Source organism: Grampus griseus (genome assembly GCF_964374135.1).
Source record: "Grampus griseus genome assembly, chromosome: 1".
Taxonomy (NCBI): Eukaryota; Metazoa; Chordata; class Mammalia; order Artiodactyla; family Delphinidae; genus Grampus; species Grampus griseus.
In genome coordinates, this window is record NC_139017.1 from 67,344,255 (window position 1) to 67,365,926 (window position 21,672).

The 21,672-nt window shown below is 42.8% G+C and overlaps 2 protein-coding genes across 2 annotated transcripts in view; one reads left to right on the forward strand and one right to left on the reverse strand.

The window, feature by feature from the left end:
• The window catches only part of SDHC (succinate dehydrogenase complex subunit C), a 28,009-nt gene extending 16,114 nt beyond the window's left edge, over positions 1-11,895 (reverse strand). The window contains exons 1-3 of the mRNA XM_082680678.1: positions 11,820-11,895; positions 6,526-6,582; positions 4,200-4,301 (exon numbers count right to left, since the gene is read on the reverse strand). Coding sequence (XP_082536804.1) covers positions 4,200-4,301; positions 6,526-6,582; positions 11,820-11,839 — 179 coding nt within the window. The 5' untranslated portion in view covers positions 11,840-11,895. The remainder of the gene's footprint in view (positions 1-4,199; positions 4,302-6,525; positions 6,583-11,819) is intronic.
• Positions 11,896-15,071: 3,176 nt separating this feature from the next.
• MPZ (myelin protein zero) lies at positions 15,072-19,999 on the forward strand. Its single transcript, XM_082667196.1, has 6 exons — positions 15,072-15,182; positions 17,513-17,679; positions 17,888-18,101; positions 18,343-18,478; positions 18,636-18,696; positions 18,798-19,999. Exons 1-6 carry the CDS (start codon positions 15,116-15,118, stop codon positions 18,897-18,899), a joined length of 747 nt encoding a protein of 248 aa, XP_082523322.1. The 5' UTR covers positions 15,072-15,115; the 3' UTR covers positions 18,900-19,999.
• Positions 20,000-21,672: the final 1,673 nt, after the last annotated feature.

Below are 21,672 nucleotides of genomic sequence, written 5' to 3' on the forward strand. Positions count from 1 at the left end.
TTTAAAAAATTTTTAAAAAAGAGTATTTCAGAAAGGGCTAACTTAACCATATACTTCCGTGCTACCTCCAAAAATCTATGAAAGTTAGCAACAGAAAATATATGATTCCAGATATCTCAGAAATCTTTCCCAGACATTTCACCTTGGAAACAGCTCTATGTTTCCTGTCTAGAGTTTCATAACCAAAGAGCAAACAAGGTAGTTTAAGTCTCATCTCATCAGCTTATTACTGTTTGTTATATGAGCTGTGAAAAAAGGCCAGGGCTTTAAATATAGACTCAAAATAATTTGAGAAGTTCTTCATCATTATAATCCTCCCCCACATCCTTCAGCTCTTAAAAATAAGTTTTACCATAAAGTAGCAAGGATTGAGATCACTTATTAATCTTCTGTTTTAGTAGAATGTCCAATTTCTACTGTTCAATCAGAATTATTTCTGGAATCTGGCTTGGAAAAAATCTGAAGGGTTGTGGTATTTGTGGAGGTGGTTAAAATATGATCAGCCTCCCTGGCAGGAACCCAAGTAAAGACGGTAGCTCAGCTCAAGATGATTTGCTGAGTTAGCTAGAAAGGAGCAGATCTATAGGGGTTTTTGGGGAAGACACCAGCATAACAGCCATCAATGCTACTTCTGAAAACAACAAATTAACAGAAATAGATGTACGTATGCATATGTATATACTCACATATACACATGTACATGTGTGTATTCATACATATGTCTCATAGATCTATCTACTGAAACAGCCTAGAAGCAATGATATCCTGGTAGCAGTGAGCACATCTAGCACCCAGATCTTGATTTCACAGGAGCCATCTTGAAAGAACTCCCACTAGCTAAGGCTGGGACAATCTGAACAACAAAATAAATCAGAGTAACAGTGTAACTCTTTGGGCAAAATAGGAATTGTGCAATAATAGGAAAAATATATATATATACATATTTTTTAAATTAATTAATTAATTTTTGGTTTTGTTGGGTCCTCGGTGCTGCTCACGGGCTTTCTCCAGTTGCGGCAAGTGGGGGCTACTCTTCATTGTGGTGCGCGGGCTTCTCATTGTGGTGGCTTCTCTTGTTGCGGAGCACGGGCTCTAGGAGCGTGGGCTTCAGTAGCTGTGGCTCATGGGCTCTAGAGCGCAGGCTCAGTAGTCGTGGTTAATGGGCTTAGTTGCTCCGCGGCACGTGGGATCTTGCCGGATCAGGGCTCGAACCTGTATCCCCTGCATTGGCAGGCACCACCAGGGAAGCCCATATATACATAAATATATATATATATATATATATATATATATATATATAAAAATATCTGTTCCTAGTTTCTGACACAGTGCTCCTAAAACCCTTATTAATCTCCTGAGTGATAGGGGTGCTAGGAGTATCTTTTTATTTGGTCTTTGACTCTGGTTCCTGACACACAGTTCCTAAATCCCTTGGAATTTCCTGGGTGGTAAGAGCGATCTTTGTTCTAATGAGGTGACTCTGGATGGGGGTTGGTCCCCAGAAAGACCAAACCATGACCAGAAGCTTGGAACTTTCAGCCCCACCCCCACCTCCTTCCGGGAAGGGAAGGGCTAGAGATTAAGTTAATAATTGATCATGCCTACGTGTTGAAGCCTCCATAAAAATCCCCAAAGTACAGGGTTTGGGAAGTTTTCAGGCTGGTAAATACATCCATGACGGGAAGGGAGTGCACCACCAACTCCATGGGGACAGAAGCTCCTGTGCTCAGGATCCTTCCAGACATAGAACTAACTAAAAGGGCACCTGGCTATCCATCTGTATCATTTGTAATATCCTTTATAATAAGCCAGTAAATTTAAGAAAATGTTTCTGAGTTCTTTGAGCCATTCTAACAAATTATTGAATCCACAGAGGGTGTTATGAAAACTCTTGATTTATAGTTGATTAGTCAGAAGTACAGGTGACAACCTGGGACTTGCGATTGGCATCCAAAGTGGCAGGCAGTCTTGTGGGACTGAGCCCCTAACCTGGGGGGGTCTGTGCTAACTCCAAGTAGTAAGTGTCATAACTGAATTGTTGGACACCCAGTTGGTGCTGGAGAGTTGAAAAATTGGTTGATGTGGGAAAACCCGTACACATTTGGTATCAGAAGTATAGAGAGTAGAGAGGAAACATTAGTGTCTTTCCTTTAGTTGGTGTCGTAAGAGTAGAGGAGAAGAGTTTTTCCTGTTAGAAATACTGGAGAAAGAAAGAAAGAGAGAGAAAGGGAGAGAGAGAGAGAGAGAGAGAAAGCAAGCTTTACCTTATAGTAATAAACAAGGTATGATGGAATTAGAAAAATCACAATTTGCCAACCATCACAGGAATAACTGATTCAGGCAACTACCATCGAAAGATGCTAATGGATAAACTTCTGATGAGAAGTAGAATATTATACTCTCCAGTACCTCCCCACAAAATAAGAATTAATAAATACAACATCATTTTTCATTAACTTTACAGTGGAGAAACCTAGCAGACACACCTTAACCAGTGATAAAAAGTTACATCACCAACCAGGGACTTCCCTGGTGGTCAAGTGGTAAAGAATCCACCTTACAATGCAGGGGACGTGGGTTCGATCCCTGGTCAGAGAACTAAGATCCCACATGCTGTGGGGCGACTAAGCCCCCACACCACAACTACTGAGCTCGAGTGCCTCAACTAGAGCCTGTGTGCCACAAACTAAAGAGCCCATGTGCTTTGGAAGCCATGCATCACAACTGCAGAGCCCATGCACCCTGGAGTCTGTGCGCCACAACTAGAGAAGAGAAAACTCGCACGCCACAACTAGAGAGCAGCCCGTGCACCACAACGAAGATCCCACGTGCTGCAACTAAAACCCGATGCAGCCAAAGATAAATAAATTAAATAAATAAATAATAAATAAATCTTTAAAAAAAAAGTTACATCACCACCAATGGGATAAATCATCATCCTGTGTCACCCTCTGATAGGATGCACTAAGAAGAACATGGCATCACTTCAGAGGTATTCCTGCCAAAACCGCATAAACACAAGAAAACATCAGATATACCCCAAACTGGGAAACATCCTAAAAATGTCAAGATCATAAAAGATACAGAAAGGCTAAAAAACTGTTCCATACTGAAGGAGATTAAAGAGACAACTAAATGTAATACATGATCCTGAGTTGGCTCTTGGACCTATAAAGGACATTACTGGGACAACTGGCAAAATCTGAATGGGATCTGAGGATTAGTTGGTAACACTGGATCAATGTTAATTTTGACTGTGATGGTTGTAGCATGGAGAGTTTCCTTGAATTTAGGAACTATACACTCAAGTATTAAGCGATTGTGGTAGGCAGAAAGATGTCCACATTCTAATCCCTGAAACCTGTGAGTATTTACCTTAAATGGCGAAGGGGAATTAAGGTTGCATGTGAAATTAAGGTTGCTATAAGCTCACTTTAAGATAAGGAGACTATCTTGGATTAGCTGGATGGGCCCAATATAATCCTTTTAAAGTCCTTAAAAGTGGAAGGGTCTGGCAGAAGGAGGCAGTTAGAGGAGAAATGTGACAATGAAGCAGGTTCAAAGTGACAGGATGGGAGAACTTGACCCACCATTGCTGGTTTTGAAGATGGAGGAAGACCACAAACCAAAGAATTCGGAACAGCCTTCAGAAGCTGGAAAAGGCAAGGAAACAGATTCTCCCCTAGAGTCTCCAGAAACGAATGCAGCCCTGCTAACACCTTAATTTTAGCCCTGTAAGACATGAGCCAGAGTTTGACCTACAGGACTGTAAGATAATAAATGTGCTGTTTTAAGCTACCAAGTTTGTAGTTAACTTGTGACAGCAGCAATAGAAAACTAATACAGGAATAATGGGGTATCATCATCACTGCACTTGTTCTTAAATCATTCAGACATGTTATAACACATTGGGAATCTGCAAAAGGTATAGAGGAACACAGTGCACTACTTCTGCAACATTTATGTAAATTTGAAATTGTTTCAAAATAAATTTTTTTAATTAATAGGAATTACATTTTGACTTACCAGAATTTTCCAAATAGTAGTTTTGCAGGCTAGATTACCCTTCTAAGGCCAGAAGAGAGAATTTAGTCATCTTGTTATAAAAAAGGCCTAAGGGAAATAATCAGGGAGGCTATGGGCCAACCTCCAGAACTTTTATCCACTACTACTAAATTCCCTGGTTCCAGAGCCCTTACCTGTAGATAGTGACATGGGGAGACAAAGGACGGTTTGAACCAGTGTTCTTATTCCAGAACCTCTCCATCTCTTCTTTGGCTGTGGTTCCCAAAGGAACAGCACTAAAATAAAACCAAAAGGTTTTAAAATGATTAAAAGTAAACTTGGTTTAAATTTTCACATAACAAAAAGTTAACATATAAAAAGGTAAGCTGGGCTAGATAAACCTATGTATTAGGAAAACATGTTTGTCCACTCACCTTATCTTTCTGCCAAGGTTGACTCAGTTATTAATAACCTCAATCACCCAATGAGGTCATATCAGAGGATAACTCTTCTTTCCAATCCCCCAACACACAGGTCCAGTAACGGAGGCTAAACTTCTTTCTTGTTGGGCGGCAGGGCAAATATAATATTTCAAAACCATTTATATAAATGGATTACCCTTTTCCCAGGCCATGAGTGATATCTCATACATTACCATCTGCTCTCATCTGGCTCTTCAAGAATCCTTTTTAGGTTCTCAAAAATCAAGAACTGGATTCAGCTCAGTACCTCTGAATAGCTTCTTGGTTTTCCTTGTCACTGGGCTAGGCTGAAGCCAACTGTTTTATTCTTTTTCTTTTCTTTTTACTTTTTTTTTTTTTTTGGCCGCACTGTGGGGCATATGGGATCTTAGTTCCCCCATCAGGATCAAACCTGTGCCCCCTGCAGTGGAAGTGCAGAGTCTTAACCACTGGACTGCCAGGGAAGTCCCTGAAGCCAATTGTTAAACAGCTGTGTTCAACAATTTAACTTTCTAGGTGCCTATATTAAACATGATCTATCCCCCTCAAGAAAATATTTCCCCATAGATTACTTATTAATTGCAAAAGTTAAAAACAGTAACTCCATACTGGGAAAAAACTTAGCAGACATTTCTGTATTCAAATGATCAAAGTTAAAATCACTAATGGGACAAATGACATCACATGCCCCTGATGTGATGTACTGAGGATACAACATCATTTATGTATTACACTTGCCAAAAATGGATAACCTGAATCTAGTCATTAGAAAACAATCAGACAAACCTAACTTAAGAGACACTCTACAAAATAACTGACCTGTATTCTTCAAAAATGTCAATGTCATAAAAGACACAGGAAGGCTAAGAAATAGTTCCAGGTTAAAGGATACTACAGAAATATGACAACTAAATATAATATGTGAGCCTAATTAGATCCTGGATGGGGGACAGGTGGACTGTATTTCTATAAAGTACATTATTTGGGACAAATGGAAAATCTGAAAAACAACTGTATATCAGATAAGATTACATCAATGTTAAATTTGCCAAATTTGATAATTGCATTTGTATAATTTTACTGTGCTTTATAACATAATGCTCTTGTTCTTAGAAGAAGTTGTGTGTTTTTTTGGCCACATCACACGGCATGTAGGATCTTAGTTCCCTAACCAGGAATAGAACTGGTAGCCCCTGCAGTAGAAGCTCGGAGTCCCAACCACTGGATCGCCAGGGAATTCCCTTAGGAGAAGTTTTTAGAAGTAAAAGGTCATGATGTCTGCAACTTAATCTCAAAGAATTCAGAGAAAATAATCACAATAATTAAATTGTGCTGAATCACACTAAATTGTCAATACTAGGCCAGTTTTGACCCACAAAAATGGCAATTTCATATAGTACAACCTAAAATATATAGAGTGATAGGTAAACACAGCAAAATGTTAACAACTGATGAATGTAGGTGAAAGGTATACAGAACCTCCTTGTACTATTCTTCCAACTTTTCTGAAAGTACAAATTATCAAAATATTTCTACTATCTCTCTTTTTTTTTTCCCCCGGCAGTACCACACAGCTTGCGGGACCTCAGTTCCCCGACCAGGGATTGAGCCCGGGCCGCGGCAGTGAAAGCACTGAATCCTAACCATTGGACCACTAGGGAACTCCCTGGAAGTACAAAACATTTCTAAAATTAAACGTTAAAAAAAAAAAGAACCACAAAGAGACAATTGTTGAAGTCAGTAGACTAGAAATGAATATAGCAGAAAGAAAGAGAGATAAAGACTAAGGCCTGGGAGCTGCCCCAAATGCAAATCAATAAAGTTATATATAGCAGAAAAGCTTAAAGTGAGGAAAATTGAGAAAAAAACAAAGATATATTCTTATTCTTCCTTCTTCTACTACCAGCTGAGAAAAATAAGGACCACAATCACTAAATTTTCAGCCAACCATCTACAATTACCTGCTTTCGTACATATCCCCAAAATATCAGTCAACCTACTGCTTTTCCCTGATGAAAAAAAGGTTAAATAATAATAATCTCCATATTTGGAAACTTACTTTCTGATACAGAGCAGAGGACTAAGGTGGGCACGGAGGCAGTGATGGCCAGCACGTCTGAAAGATAAGAGAACCAACAGTCAATACACATTTAGAGATGTACTTCAGTATATCAACTTCTCTATTTTTGTACTGTATTAGACTCTGGGTGGAGGGGAAAATTAGGAATAAGATAAAAACAATGACAGTATCAGGATCTTTGAGATTTTTTCTAGTTGGAAAGCTGCAACTTTAAATAACTTGAGAATAATCACAAATATTACTCACAAATGCAAAATAAGGTTTTAGCTGAACACAAATAATACAAGGTAAAAGAATAACCAGAGCTGGTAATGTTCAACAAAGAAATACAGAAAGCAAATTTTTTCAAGCTAGATCTTAAAGGAGGTGATGTTTAAAAGACAGGGGTTTAAAGAAAAGAGAGGGGGACTTCCTTGGCGGTCCAGTGGTTAGCACTCCTCACTTGCACTGCAGGGGGCAAGCGTTCAATCCCTGGTCAGGGAACTAAGATCCTGCATGCCATGAGTCATGGCCAAAGATAAAATAAAAAATAAAATAAAATAAAATTTTAAAAGGGGGGTGGGTACAGAATAAGCCAGTGGCAACACCAAGTACTATACAACTTAGCCAAAGCAGACACCTGATGCAAATGGATGAATTTAAAAGGTTTAAAGAACAAGGGGTTTGAGGAGGCAGGGTCCTCAATATTAAGCTGTCATTCTAGGAACTACCAACAAGTTCCAGACAACCTCGATGAACTTTAAGTGAAAAAGGCTGTCATATAATAGTGCAAAAAATATGAGAATGTAGATTTCTTTACTACCCACATGAAAAGGTACTTGAAGTAGGTAACACAAGTTTTCTACTAAAAAGTTGCTATTTTTGAAACGTATATATCAATACCGGAACTGCTTTTCAAGTCTGAGACTAAAATGTACCCAGGCATTCTATCTAAAGAGAATTTAACTGATCCAGCATTTACATGGTATTATGAAAAACACATGATCACTACACCCCTTTAACTCACGTTATATCGAATCTTTCCAAAGGTATTTGAGAAAGTTATCAGAGTGAAGCTCTGGGACCAAATACATTGAGATTCTACAAAAGTTTATTGTATATACACTATGTGCAAGACACTGTGGGGATACAAGATCACATTAAGATCCAATGATCTTCTAAAAAAGCTCATGATGTCCCTCATACCATTGATATTAGATGCATAAATATTTCAAGAACCTTACACTCTACACTAGAACACTAGAAGGGCCCACTATTTGAAGGAAAAATAATCCAACCAACACTTCCTTCAGCTCTTCCCTCTTTCCAGCTTTGGAGGCAAGAGATGAATACAGACATTGTGTACCCAAGGCTCCCAGAAAGAAAGAAGTGGGAACAAATCTCTTTAAATCAATTGTGACTCTGAAGTTGCAGGGCATGCATTCCTCACACCAGGCTACGTCCAGTCACTCAGCTACCCAGCAAGAGTTTGCAGATGTGGGTTGGAATCTACAGCACTCTCTGTCTAGTGCTATTGTCTCCCAGACAAATACCAACGTAAACTTTCCACAAGGCCCTAACAGAAACTAGTTGCACAACTGCATAACCTTATTTGAAATATGACAAAAGTAGATATCTAATCTATCCTTGCCTTTCATGTGAAACCAGGAACCCTGAAAAGATTTCTTTTTCCACCCAGGAAGAGTTATATGTTATATGTTATAGCTAGAAAGTAACAGTACTTTATTTTATTTTTAATTAACAAGCCAGAACTGATTTCTAGTTAGGGCCTGTCCCTTTCTAAATGCATTATTTAATGCAAAATGTAATCATGGCTTAAATTGTTTTTGAAACTCTTCTCTGTACTGAGGCAACAACAGTAATGTAACAAGAACACTGGACAAAGTAAAACAGCCAGACTGGATGTCTAGATCTGCATAAGTTGTGTAACTTAGTGAGTCACTGAGCTTCAGCTTTTTCATTTATAAAATAGGATTGATAATACCTACATTATTGGTTGTTGGGAGGACTGCAAGAGAAAATGTATAGGAAAGCACTCTCTAAACTGCAATATACCCCATACATGTAATTTAGTAATATTTCACTGGTCTCCCAAAGGTCTTTAGAATTCATATCACATTCTTTTTAAAACTCTGCAGTGTAAAAATATTCATCTGCTGAAAATGGATTTGACTTTTGGAAAAAAACAAAAGTTATTCAAAGCCAAGTCTATGTGATCAAATTGAATAAGATCCACTTTTGGTCCAAAACAAGATGTGACTATAATATAATGAATTTCTCTTGTATGCCCTCTAAACTTGATCTGATGGCATGTCAAAATTTAGTTTCATAAATGAGGTAACAGGAACATTAAAGTATTTACATAACCTTGAAGGACACAATGAAGAGCAATCATTTATATATAGAATTTCTGATTAATTGTATGAGCACCCAACTAACTCCAAAGATACAATGTTAAGTCATTCTTGATTTCTTTTCTCTTACATCCCCCCATATATATGCAAGGCATCACCCAATCTTACCAATACTATCTAGAAAACTTCAGTCCATTGTTTTAGTCTGTATTCTCTTCATTTCTCACTAGGACTGTAACAGGAGCTCCTGAATTGATCTCCTAGCACCAATCTCTTCCCTATCATTCAATATTAGCAGCGTTAAATTACTGAAAAATAAAGCTGACTTCATCAATCATCTGCCTGCAAGTCTTTAACAGTTCCCCACTACTTATAAGGTTCACACTGCAGTCAAACAAGGCCCTTCTCAACATGACCTGATCCAATTCTCCAGAGCTATTCTCCCACAAGCTCCCTTCAGCCCTCTATACTTCTACCACACTGAATGTTACATTGCCCCCAGACAGAGCATAGTTTCTTTTGACCACATGCCTTTGCTCAGGCTATTCTCTGAGTGGACCTCCCTAGCAGCCTGATAAACTCATCCTTCAAGATCCAACAACTCCCAAATGGCAACTTCACCACTCCTTTAGCCCTATCTGCTGCACCTGTCATGCTCCCACATCACTTGTTCATATCTCTAAATCAACATTCTGTTGCTTATTAATTAATCCATTTATCTCCTTTGCTAAATTTTGAGCTCCTCAAGAATAGAACTGGAATACTTTGCATCTATAGCACCTATAACAATATGACAGAAGAGGCTCAAAAAAATGATTTGTGAATTAGTATGCTTATTTTAAAAGGCAGTCTTAAGAATTTAGACTTTAAATAAATTAAACCTTGTTTTTGGAGGTGCTTCACATGTAGCATTTAATATGATGAGCAACATTCGGAGGGTTAATGACTTGGTGGCTTTGTGCTTAAACTGCATGAACTTTACTAGATAGAAGCCTAGCCGTTCTTAGCTTAGTTCTCTATCTCAGTCTTGGCTTTGGCAACTCATTCCCTGACTGACTGCCAGTGGAGTCTGTGCTACTTAGCTGGTTATTCCTCCCTAGCTAGCCCATTAACTTTAGGGAGTCTACAAAATATAGAGCACTATTCAAAAGCCATGACATACAATACTGTGATAACTAATAATTTTTAGTTAACCAAGCATTAAAAATGTTTAGCCAATATTTCTCTTAAGTGAGTTCAAGTTATCACTATTTTCATTCACAAGTGAAGAAACCACAATCATGCAATCAATGACCTTGACTTGTCCCAAATAAATGGAATTAGTGACACTACTAGAACTAGAAACTAGCTCCTAGAATTTAAGGTGCCCTTTCCATAAGAGTTTTGTACTACCACTAATGATCCTAGTGATGACAGTCCTACACAGCTCAAAATGATACAGACTGGACATACTCAATGTGTACAGTGATCCTTGGTTTCTAAGCGCTAATCATGAAACTCCTAAAATGAACTGTTTAGACCCAATATGATCATTACAAGCTAAACGTTAATTCCACCAAAAAGCCTGTGACATCTTCTAAAATATGATATATCAAAGAATTCAAAAGCATTCAATTATGGTCAAACTACTTGTAATAAAGGAGGCAATCTGGCAAGACTACCCCTGACACGCTTTAGAAAAAAAGACACAATTGTAAATAAGAGTCAGGGAGAAAAACGAAGGATTAAGATAAACCATTCCTGATCTCAGCTCCAAGAGGAATCATTTTGTCACAGAGAAAAACTAAATAAAGTCCGTCTATTTTTACACTGGGTGATTGAAGTGGAAAGAGAAATGAGAAGACATTTGGGGAAATCAGGAATTAAATCCCAACTGCATTAAAACTAACTTTCCATAACAAATAGTTTCCAAAAATAGTGCTGGCACGAAACTATGCTGGGATTTGTACCAACAGCGTCAAAAATCGCTATGGCTAGAAAGGCTCTGAGCAGAGAACGAGGCCTTGTCGACAATGGACAGTTCATAATGGAAGACAGTCTAGGGTATTTCTCAGGACAAGGAGTTGATACTACAGAGAAAAACTGGGGCATCTATTCCCCTCACCCACCAAGTAAAAAAATAAACAAACTGAAGTTCCTGGCTGCTCTGAGGCAGCAGAGCAACCACTATGGGCGCTATTGCTAATCGTCACCCCGATAGGGGTCTAGGCCTCCTGCACTCTCTACGAGGAGCCCGTTAGGAACTGGGACAGTGCCCACTCATTGCCAGCAGCTGGTGTTTGCAGGAGTAAAACGCAAAGGTAAAGTACACCAAGATCCTTCTCCTCGAGGCCCAAGCCCTAAATAAGAGAAGTTAGACCTACTTATTTTCTTGGAGCTCGGCTCTCGCTGCAGCCACAAGAGCAATCTGGGGAAGAACTATTTTAGAAGTGGGGAAAAACTATTTTAAAAGTGGGAAAGCTGGGCTTCCCTGGTGGCGCAGTGGTTGAGAGTCCACCTGCCGATGCAGGGGACACAGGTTTGTGCCCCGGTCCGGGAAGATCCCACATGCCGCGGAGCGGCTGGGCCCGTGAGCCATGGCCGCTGAGCCTGCGCTCCGCAACGGGAGAGGCCACAGCAGTGAGAGGCCCGCATACCGCAAAAAAAAAAAAGTGGGAAAACAGAAGCGGCGAGAGCCCCGCGACCCATCCGCAAGGAGTAAGGAAAAGATAATCGGCCAGGGACCCCCGAAGCCCTACATGGTGCACAGGAGACGCTAGGGGAGGGGAAGGGTCTCTAGGTTTCCAAAGCGCGTGGCCTCCACCCACAGGTCCTTTCCCTGCCGAGGCACGGGGTAAACAGCTGTTAGCAAGACGTGAGGGGCCAGTGCAGCTCTCCCGAGAGCCGCCGGCACCGACTCCCACCCCACACTAAAGTCACCTCAAACAGATCGCAGCCATCTTGGGTTCCGGCCTGGACGGAAGTGACGCCGACGGCCCCACCACCTCTGGGCGATGGGAGGGGCGGGGCTTCTGTCACGTGACGACACCAGCTCTTTCTGAGGATTGGGAGGCTCTCCGGATCAGCCCTAGTTCCGACTCTTCGCATATCTTCTGTGCGCAGTTAGTCTCTGACCCCTCCTCTCTCAGCTGACTTCTAAAAAGTGGTAAGTTTTCCGCAGAACTGCCGCTGGGTCAAATTCTGCAGTCTACGTTTTACCTTTTTGTTTTCAGAGGTGCTTCACAGGTAGCACCTCTAAAAACACTCATTTTGTTTAGCACCACAAAGCAGAGGGCTTGCCCAGATTCTTCACTGAGGACTTCTCAGTCTAGTTTCACGCCTTCCCCCTCCCAGGTGGGACTAAAAAGTATTATAGGGTGACTGAGACATGCAGGGAAAAAGATACTTTCGGCTTGCAGCAACATGGATGAACCAAAAGATTATCATACTAAAGTAAGTCAGAAAGAAAAAGACAAATAACATCACATATATGTGGACTCTAAAATATGGTACAACTGAATTTATTTACAGAACAGAAACAGACATAGAAAACAAACAAACATAGTTACCAAAGGGGAAAGGAGGAGGGATAAATTAGGAGTTTGGGATTAGCAGATACAAACTACTATGTCTAAAACAGGTAACCAACAAGGTCCTACTGTATGGCACGGGGAACTATATTCAGTCTCCTGTAATGAACCATAATGGAAAAGAATATGAAAAAGAATATATATATGACTGAATCACTTTGCTGTACACCAGAAATTAACACAACTTCGTAAATCAACTATACTTCAATTAAAAAAAATTTTTTTTGTAAAGATACTTTGGGCTCCTTCCCATTCTTATGTGAACCGTCTTCACCAGTACAGAGATAGTGCACAAGTTGAGATCCGTGGGGGAGAGAACCTCTCAGAGCACCATCCGAGGATGGGGAGCGTCCTCTAACCACCTCGATTAGCTTTATGTCTCACAATTCCTGGGCTTGAGCCGCTGCATGAGCTAGATGCCCACTAACCAAAGACAACGCTCCCTTGTTCCTTGTTTCAGGGCTATGTGGGTGACACCCACTGCCAGAAGAACCTGGGGTACGGGTGGGGGAGAACTTGCTTTGATTTATATACATAAAAACAGTTTTGAGCAATCACTTCCAGAGCACTTATAAGGGAGAAAACAAGCAAGTGGAAAGGAACGGAAAAGCGCAAAAGTTCTTGAGCCTCTTTTGAGGAGGAAGGATGAGGAGAAGTGAAGCAGACAGCCAAAGCAACTCCTGTTCAGCAATAAAAACATATTCGTTGCATTAATATTCAGATCTTATTTATATTTAGCGCTTATGTACTTTTCCTTTCAGGACTTAAATAGCACAGATTCATTTATTTCTACATCAAATGAATATACTATTTTGCATTTCTATAATGCTGGCAAAGAAAGCACTATAATAAACTTCTGGACTGGAAGGGACCTTACAGGCTCTCCAGCCCGATTTTCTCTCCAGTGTAGGAATCTCCTCTGTAGCGCTGCTGACAGCTGATTTTCAAGAGTGTGTTCTAACATATTCGCTAATGGGTACCTCAAAAAACAAGTTTCATTTAGTAAACAATTTAGTCATTAGGAAGTTGTTACATTAAAATACAGTTTTCTGCGATTGATCTTCCAGTCATTGATCTTGCTTTGGCCCTCGGAAGCTTCACGTTAACAAATCCAATGAATGCCTCTTTCACTTAGTTCTTCCAATGTTTCATGTAACGTGTTTGTCTTAAAACTCAGCTCTGACCATGTAGACACTCCCATTCCTAACCCCAAATACCATCCCAAAACCATCAGCAGAATTCTTATGATGTACCGGATTAAATCCACCCCTTTTGCTCTGTCATTTAAGGCCATCCACAAACTGGCTTCAACTTTCCTGTACAGACTCCTTACCTCTGATGCCTGTTCAAGATCCCCCAAATTGAGTAAAAATGGAGGACACCAGATCTGCCCTGAATATTCCCAAAACTTCACAAACCTACCCACCCCCCCCCCACACACACACATACACACTTTCTTATCTCTTTGTCTTTGCTTTTGTTGTTCTATCTGCCTAGATACCCTCACTGCCAATTTCTCCTTTTCAAAATGGCATGCATCCTTAAAGGTTGGTCCACATCTAATACTGCCTTCTAGACATGACTCCCTCTTCCTCTGAACTTCATTTATTAAATGAAAGTTATTGATATTTTTGTGTTTAATCTCTGTTACATAACTTAATTTTCCTAATGTAGCTCTATGTGCCCTCACTTATACTCTCAGCACTTTGTTCATCAGTCTGCTGCATCATGGTTTATTATATTTCATTGTTAACGGGTTTGTCCTCTGATTCTCCCCTCTGCCTCCCCAAACTAAATTTTGAACTCCTTGAAGGAGGATCTTAATTTTTATTCCTCTTTCTATTACTCACATACCCACGTATTCACATACTCATATATGTAGCTGGCTGGCACTCAATATAATTTTGTTGCCTTGCTTTTAACTGAAATGGACTTAAACTGCAGCGTGAGGCAGTGAAGGACTTCCTGAAAAAAAGGGAAAGATCAAGGGATTCTTCCCTGGGTATTTTCCCACGGAAAAAAAGTTTTTTATCTGGAAAGAATCACCCAAGATGCAGAGAGATAGGAAAAAAAAAAAAAAAGACACCCAAAGGACTTAGTCATCTCAAGAAGCCTGTAATGTAGCCCACAGTAGTGAAGATAGCAGGGATATCCTGTTTTGAAAGTTCTCTGGGGGAAACCCACCTCTAACTCCTAGAGCCCTAGGGGAGCCACTCTCAGGCATGGAGGCTAGGGAGGAATCCCTTTTCATAGCCTTAGGATTCAGGTTCCTCCACCCATCTGTCCCTCAGAGAAATGTGTTTGTGTCCCTTTTTCTGTCCCTCTCCCTCACCCCCCCCCGACATTCCAGCCTGGGGCAGGGGGAGGCCAGCAGACACAAAGCCCTCAGTGTATGGGGTGGTATGTGTCCCCCCCCCACCCCTCTACCCAGAGGACACAATGCCCCTTCTGCTCCCTGTGCTCTGCCCCCCTCCTCACCACCTCTCAACTGCACATGCCAGGCTGCAATTGGCTACTGGCTCAGGACAGCCCCCTCATACCGGGACCCTGGGGGATTTTAAGCGGGTTCCAGGAACCCCCGCTCAGTTCCTTGTCCCCCACTCTCCCAACCCCGCAGACGCTCCGGGCCCTAGCCCTGCCCCAGCTATGGCTCCTGGGGCTCCCTCTTCCAACCCCAGTCCTATCCTGGCTGCGCTACTCTTCTCCTCTTTGGGTAAGTTGAGCCACCCCAGTCTGGGGGCCCCGGGGCTCAGGTTGTCTCTCAGCAACCTTCCCCCTGCCTTCGCTGCGCTCCTCACTGCAATCAAAGAAAGAGGCAGCAACAGCAGGAAGATGCTATTCTATGCAGAGAAAAAATATATATATAGTTTGGAGGGAGGCTGTAAAGGTAAAGGTATTCTGTGACGGGAAAAGGGAAAAGAGTGTAGAGAGCTTCCCTGAGGTGGACCTGACCGGACCCGGGTTGGAAACCAGTAACATGCCCCCAAAGCAGTGGTGAAGGCCTACTAGGAAGCAGTGTTAGAGCTTGGTAAGGAACATGTTCAGACATCTGGGTTCTGGTCCCTACTCATTCCCTAGTCGTGCAGAAGGTACCTTAACCTTAGTTTCCCTGAAGAGAGAAGTCAGGGAATGTGATCTAAGGAAGGAGCCCAAGGTTTGTGGCCCCAACTCCTCCGATCCTTTGTCTCTTGGTACCTCAGTTTCTCTTTGTGGATCTGTTGTCCATTATGTGGGTGAACAGAGTAGAAGGGAGGTTCTGTGAGATTCTAGGGTCTTGTCTCATCTAAAGCTATCTTCCACATAAGTTGACCAGCCCCTTCCTTGCCCCACGGCAGATGTTGGGTGAGGAAGAGAAGTTCAAAGCAGGGTTATCTGAATGGATTGTTCCCTTCTCCAAACTGCCCTGAAGCCTAGTGCAGTGGGTGAGAAGTAGGGCAAATGAGGGGAGGGGAGGGAGGGCTGGTTAGAATGTCTGAGATTCTCTGCGGTCAGCTCCTTGAGTCCTAAACCTAGCAGCTACACTCTTCTGGACTGTACTGGACTATTCAGAGGTATCCTGAGAAAATGTTAAGGATAGGGAGTTGGAGAAGGGCGTGGTGAGGGAAATGGGGAGAGGGGATCTTGGAGTATAAGAGGGAGAGAAAGTTCTGTCCCACTCATAGCACCATTGAACAGAGCTGAAGGGCAGTGGTTGATATTTGAACAGGAGGAATAGAAGTTAGATCCAATGAATAACCTTCCTTGTTACATTTGGGATACCCAAGAAGGCTCGAAGGCTCAGTCCCAGGAGGTGAGTCATTGGTATTGCATGCTGAGGTGGGAGATTTGGGACTATGGACCACGGGCAGGGGTGCGGGGGGCAGTGAGGGGAGGGGAGGCATGAGCCCCCAACACTGGTCAGTGGTCAGACAATGGGTCTCTATTTATTTGATTGCTTCCTCCCTCTCCCATAGAACAAAAGGGTCTACAGTTGCCCCCAGCCAGGGCCAGCCCACATACATAATCTCCCTGGAATGGCCTTGTGTGGGTGAGTCTTGGGAGTGACCCTGGGCCAAAAGGGCCAAGAGGAGGGTGAGGAGGGTCAAAGCAGAACCACAAGGGGCTCAAATGCAGAGTCATCTGAGCTTTGGGCTTGGGGGTGCTGCTCTGAATCAAGCTTCCCCTGAGAGGGATATGAGGGCCTTCCCTCCGTGACCCCCCCAGTCAAGAGCAGCTGTATGGCAATCAGGGATTCAGCACTGAAGACAGCTGGGTCAGGGAAGAAGACTTACATTCTCTAGTTATCTTCAATTCTTCTGCAAGACATTTGAGTTTGTTGTACTGTGAAATACTATGTAGCTGTTAAAAGTAATATTGATCTGTATGCATCAAAGTGGAACACTCCCAACAGATACATATATTCTTTTTATACATATATTCTTAAGCCAAAAAAAAAGACTATAATGCAATATATGTTAAAAAAGAAAAGAAAGCTCCACAGAAAGAAACTATTTCTTATAAGTATATGTGTATCTTGAGTTTATGTTGAGTCTGACACATAGAAAATGGTTACACATTAAACTGATAACGTTGGTAATATCTGGGAGGGGACTACAGGAAAGGAATTGGTCAAGAGAGACTTTAGCTCTCTTTATCTCTATTGCTTGAATAGTTATAAGAAGAATGCACTATGTGTTACCTGTATAATTTATAATAAGTTTTAAAAATTGTAAAGCCTGCATCTAAGGGATAGCTTAAGAATTAGATACTGATCCAAAGGGAAAGTTAGACTTGGAGACAGAATTCAACTTCTGGAAGTCCTCAGGGGAATTCTGGTACTGCTGATTTCATTTCCTCTATGAACATGCCGAAGAGCTTGAACCAGCACAGCATTTCCACTCATCTATTCAATTAGGCGAGAGAGACCTGGACCGCAGAATGCGTCATTTCTGTCCCAGTCTTCGCTTTGGCCTCTGACTCAGGCTTGACTTCCTATTGATCTCACTCCCTCTATATCCCTTTTTGGGCCCACATGTGCATCTGATTCCCCCTCTATGTTTGCAGTGCTCTCCCCAGCCCAGGCCATTGTGGTTTACACGGACAAGGAGGTCCACGGTGCTGTGGGCTCCCGGGTGACCCTGCACTGCTCCTTCTGGTCCAGTGAGTGGGTCTCAGATGACATCTCCTTCACCTGGCGCTACCAGCCAGAAGGAGGCCGTGATGCCATCTCGGTGAGTGCCTGGGGGGAATCCTGAGTTTGCATAACAGAAAGGGTGTTTCAAAGAACCACAGAAAAGAGAACTTGGGCTAAGGAAGGGGAGTAAGTGGCAATCTTTGTCACACTGACTAGGGCTGAACCCCCTCCCCAGCATTACCCTCACCAGCCCAGAATCCCTCACCCTGAAGCTAGAAATACATGCTTCCCCTCATTCCTCATAGATCTTCCACTATGCCAAGGGACAGCCCTACATCGATGAGGTGGGGACCTTCAAAGAGCGCATTCAGTGGGTAGGGGACCCTCTCTGGAAGGATGGCTCCATTGTCATACACAACCTGGACTATAGTGACAACGGCACTTTCACCTGTGACGTCAAAAACCCACCAGACATAGTGGGCAAGACCTCTCAGGTCACGCTCTATGTCTTTGAAAAAGGTGTGAGAGGAGGTGGGATGTGGGCATGGGAGGGAGTTCAGAGAGGGGATCGGGCCTCCCTGAGAGGCTGGGGGAAGGGGCAAAATGCCGGGGCTAATGCCCCTCAGGCTCAGGGAGAGTGGGCAGAAGACAGCCTTGGTTGGGATGTCTTACAACCCAAACCGCAGGGAATAAGTGTGGGGCTAGGAACCAAAGATACTTGTCCCTGCTCATTCCGCCACTTCTTTTCCTTCCCCTTTAGTGCCTACTAGGTACGGGGTGGTGCTGGGAGCCGTGATCGGGGGTGTTTTGGGGGGTGTTCTATTGCTGCTGCTGCTTTTCTACCTGATTCGGTACTGCTGGCTACGCAGGCAGGCGGCCCTGCAGAGGAGACTCAGGTAAGGCGCGGAGCCGACTCCCCTTCCCCCACCCACTACTCCCCATGTGGGCGGAGACTAACCCAATGGGTGGGAGGGCCAAAGGGAAAAGGAAGCCTTGACCCCTCCGTGAGGGGCTCCAACAGGGCCAAATCCATAGCACCCCCTTTCCCTGCAGTGCCATGGAGAAGGGGAAATTGCACAAGTCTGTGAAGGACTCATCGAAGCGCGGCCGGCAGGTTAGTGGGACTTGGGGTGCCTCCAGGCAGCAGTCGGGGGCAGGATGGGAACAGTCAAGCCCCACCTGACCAGTGACTGATGCGTGCACTCCTCCCCACAGACGCCAGTGCTGTATGCCATGCTGGACCACAGCAGAAGCACCAAAGCTGCCAGTGAGAAGAAGACTAAAGGGTTGGGGGAGTCTCGCAAGGATAAGAAATAGCGGTTAGCGGGCCGGGCGGGGGGTAAGGGGTCAGGGGCGGAGGCTACCAAAGGCTCTCAGATGGTGGTCATAGAGATGGAGCTACGAAAGGATGAGCAGAGCTCGGAGCTCCGGCCTGCTGTCAAGTCCCCCAGCAGAACCAGCCTCAAGAACGCCCTCAAGAACATGATGGGCCTGGACTCAGAAAAGTGATCACCCCCTCCCCCCACCAAGGCCCTGCCAGAAAAGGGGGACCTAGGCTCCTCTATCCCCCGTCTAGGTGCTTTCCTCCTTAGCTCCCCAGCCCTTGCCCTGCCCTCACTTCCCTTTGAGATGTAAGTTTCATTCCAAAATTCATTCCCCAAGCACTTCATATTCTCCCCCACCTTCACCTCCTGGCTTTCTGGAAGCCCAGGGCTCCATCCTACACTCCACCTGCCCCAGGGACTGTGTGTTTGGTACCCGTTCCTCTGGCGCTGAAAAGAAAGGGACCTTGCTACCCCCTGCCTCAACTCCAGGCCACCTGATATTCCCATCCCCTGCACCACCTAGCCTGTCCCTCTGACCCTCTTCTCTCTGACCCTCCCTCCCCTCCATCAGGTGGCCCAGCTGCAGACTCTGCCCTCCCAGCTAACACCCAGGTCACCCAGATCAGATTCTCCTTCAGGTTTTATTTAGGTTGTTAGTTATTTTTTATTTTTTAATCCATTCTTGTTTGTTTGTTTTATCTGATCTGTGCCCATGCTCTACCCTCCCCCCATGACTGAGTACCAATGACGTCATGTGGCTTTGGCAATTCCCCACCCCCCATTAAATCCTTAATGGAGAGCCAGCCCAAGCAGAGGGGCCCCCGATCCTCAAACCTCAGCTACAGGAATGGTGCCCCCTGACCACTTTGGAGCACTGTTCTGGGACTCAAGGTCACAGGAAAGGAGAGGGAGAGACAAAGGATCTTCATAGGTGAAGGGGCTGAGGAGGGGACAAATGAGCCTTAAGAAATAGCTTTTAAATAACCAAAGAAAAAGCAGGAAAAACAAATGGGAAACGGGGGAAAGGGAAGAGGCTGCACTCCTAGCCACAGGGGATTCTTAGGATTTTTCTACATTCTGTATATTTCTTCTCAAACCCCCAAATCTCCTTAAATGTTTAATAAACACTGACATTTCCAGAAGCTGTTGCCTCCATCTCCAATTTCCTCATTCTTCTGGGAATAATCCCTGCCCCTTATCCCATCCCCAACCTCCCACCTTCCCCAAACCCTCTCCTCCCCCAACTCCTTCTTCTCCCCAACCGGTTTCAGTTGTTAAGAATTTGATTTCATGGCATGGATTACATAGTATTATGGAAAGAACTCTGAAATAGGCTCATAAGACACATTCATACATTCAACAAATATTCAGTGAGTTTGTACTATAGTACACAGAGTTCGTACTATGTGCTAAACTGTGTGTCAGGCTCTGCGTTTACATGGGTTATAACAGATTCCCTCTTCACCAAGATCTATATTTTTAAGATACCTCAGCCACTCACAAGCTGACCCAGGGCTAGTCACTTGGCTTAGGTAAGCCTGTTTCTGCATTTGTAAACAACTGAGATAATGATACCTGCCCTACTGAATTCCCAGGATTCTTGTAAGAATCACATGATTCCATCCTGTGTATGGAAACCTTTGTAAACTATAAATTGATATACAACTAAGATATTGAGGATCAGTCCTTTAAAGATGTTTCTCAATCTTGCCTAAAGGATTACACTTTACAAACTAGCACTAATCTCATTCACCCCTACAAACTCATGCACACACAACTTTGTTTTGTTGGTGCATTTTAGGTATAATATTAATAGCTCATTAGCTGGTTTGTTGGTATGCTAATGGTACACCATTAATATCCTGGAATCCTTAAATAATTATGGAAAAACATATATATCTTTTTCCCTTGGCGGTTACTGATAGCAAAAAACCCAAGATTCTCACAAGTCAATTCTTCACCTTGTTAAGAGGTTAAAGATAAGATTTTTAACAGCAGCTTTGCCAAAACCCAGAGTGCTTCCATTTATTTCAAGGGCTGTCTTCCACTTCTCTGAAAAGAAAAATTAACCCAAATTCATGTTAATAGAAAAGCGAATAGATTCCATTAGGTAAATACAAATGAAAACTACAATGAGATACCACCTCATCATACCCATTAGGATAGCTACTATCAAAAACAAAACAAAGTGTTGACAAGGGTGTGGAGAAGTTGGAACCCTTGTGCACTGTTGGTGGGAAGGTAAAATGGTACAGCCCCTGTGGGAAGTATGGAGGTTCCTCAAAAAAATTAAATACAAAATTACCATATGATACAGCAGTTCCATTTCTGGGAATATATCCCAAAAAAATTAAAATCAGGGTCTTGAAAATATATTAGTACACTCATGTTCATAGCAGCATTATTCACAATAGCTGATATGTGGAAGCAACCCAAAGGTCCCTGGACAATTGATGACTGGATAAGAAAATGTGGTATATCTATACATACAATGGTGTATTATTCAGCTGTAAAAAGAAAGAAAATTGTAACATATGCTACAACATGAATGAACTGAGAACATTACGCTAAGTGAAATAAGCTAGGCATAAAAAGACAAATACTTTGATTCCACTTATATGAGGTACTTAGAGTAGTCACAGTCATAGAGACAGAATGTAGAATGGTGGTTGCCAGCCGCTGGGGAAATGGGAGAATGGGCAGTTATTGTTTAATTGGGATAGAGTCTCAGTTTTACAAGATGAAGAGTTACGGAGATGGATAAT

Coding starts and splice junctions, on each gene's coding strand:
- MPZ (XM_082667196.1), top strand. CDS start 15,116: ATGGCTCCTGGGGCTCCCTCTTCCAACCCCAGTCCTATCCTGGCTGCG. Junction 18,102..18,342: donor GCTCTATGTCTTTGAAAAAG/GTGTGAGAGGAG, acceptor CTTCCCCTTTAG/TGCCTACTAGGTACGGGGTG. Junction 18,479..18,635: donor GCCCTGCAGAGGAGACTCAG/GTAAGGCGCGGA, acceptor CTTTCCCTGCAG/TGCCATGGAGAAGGGGAAAT.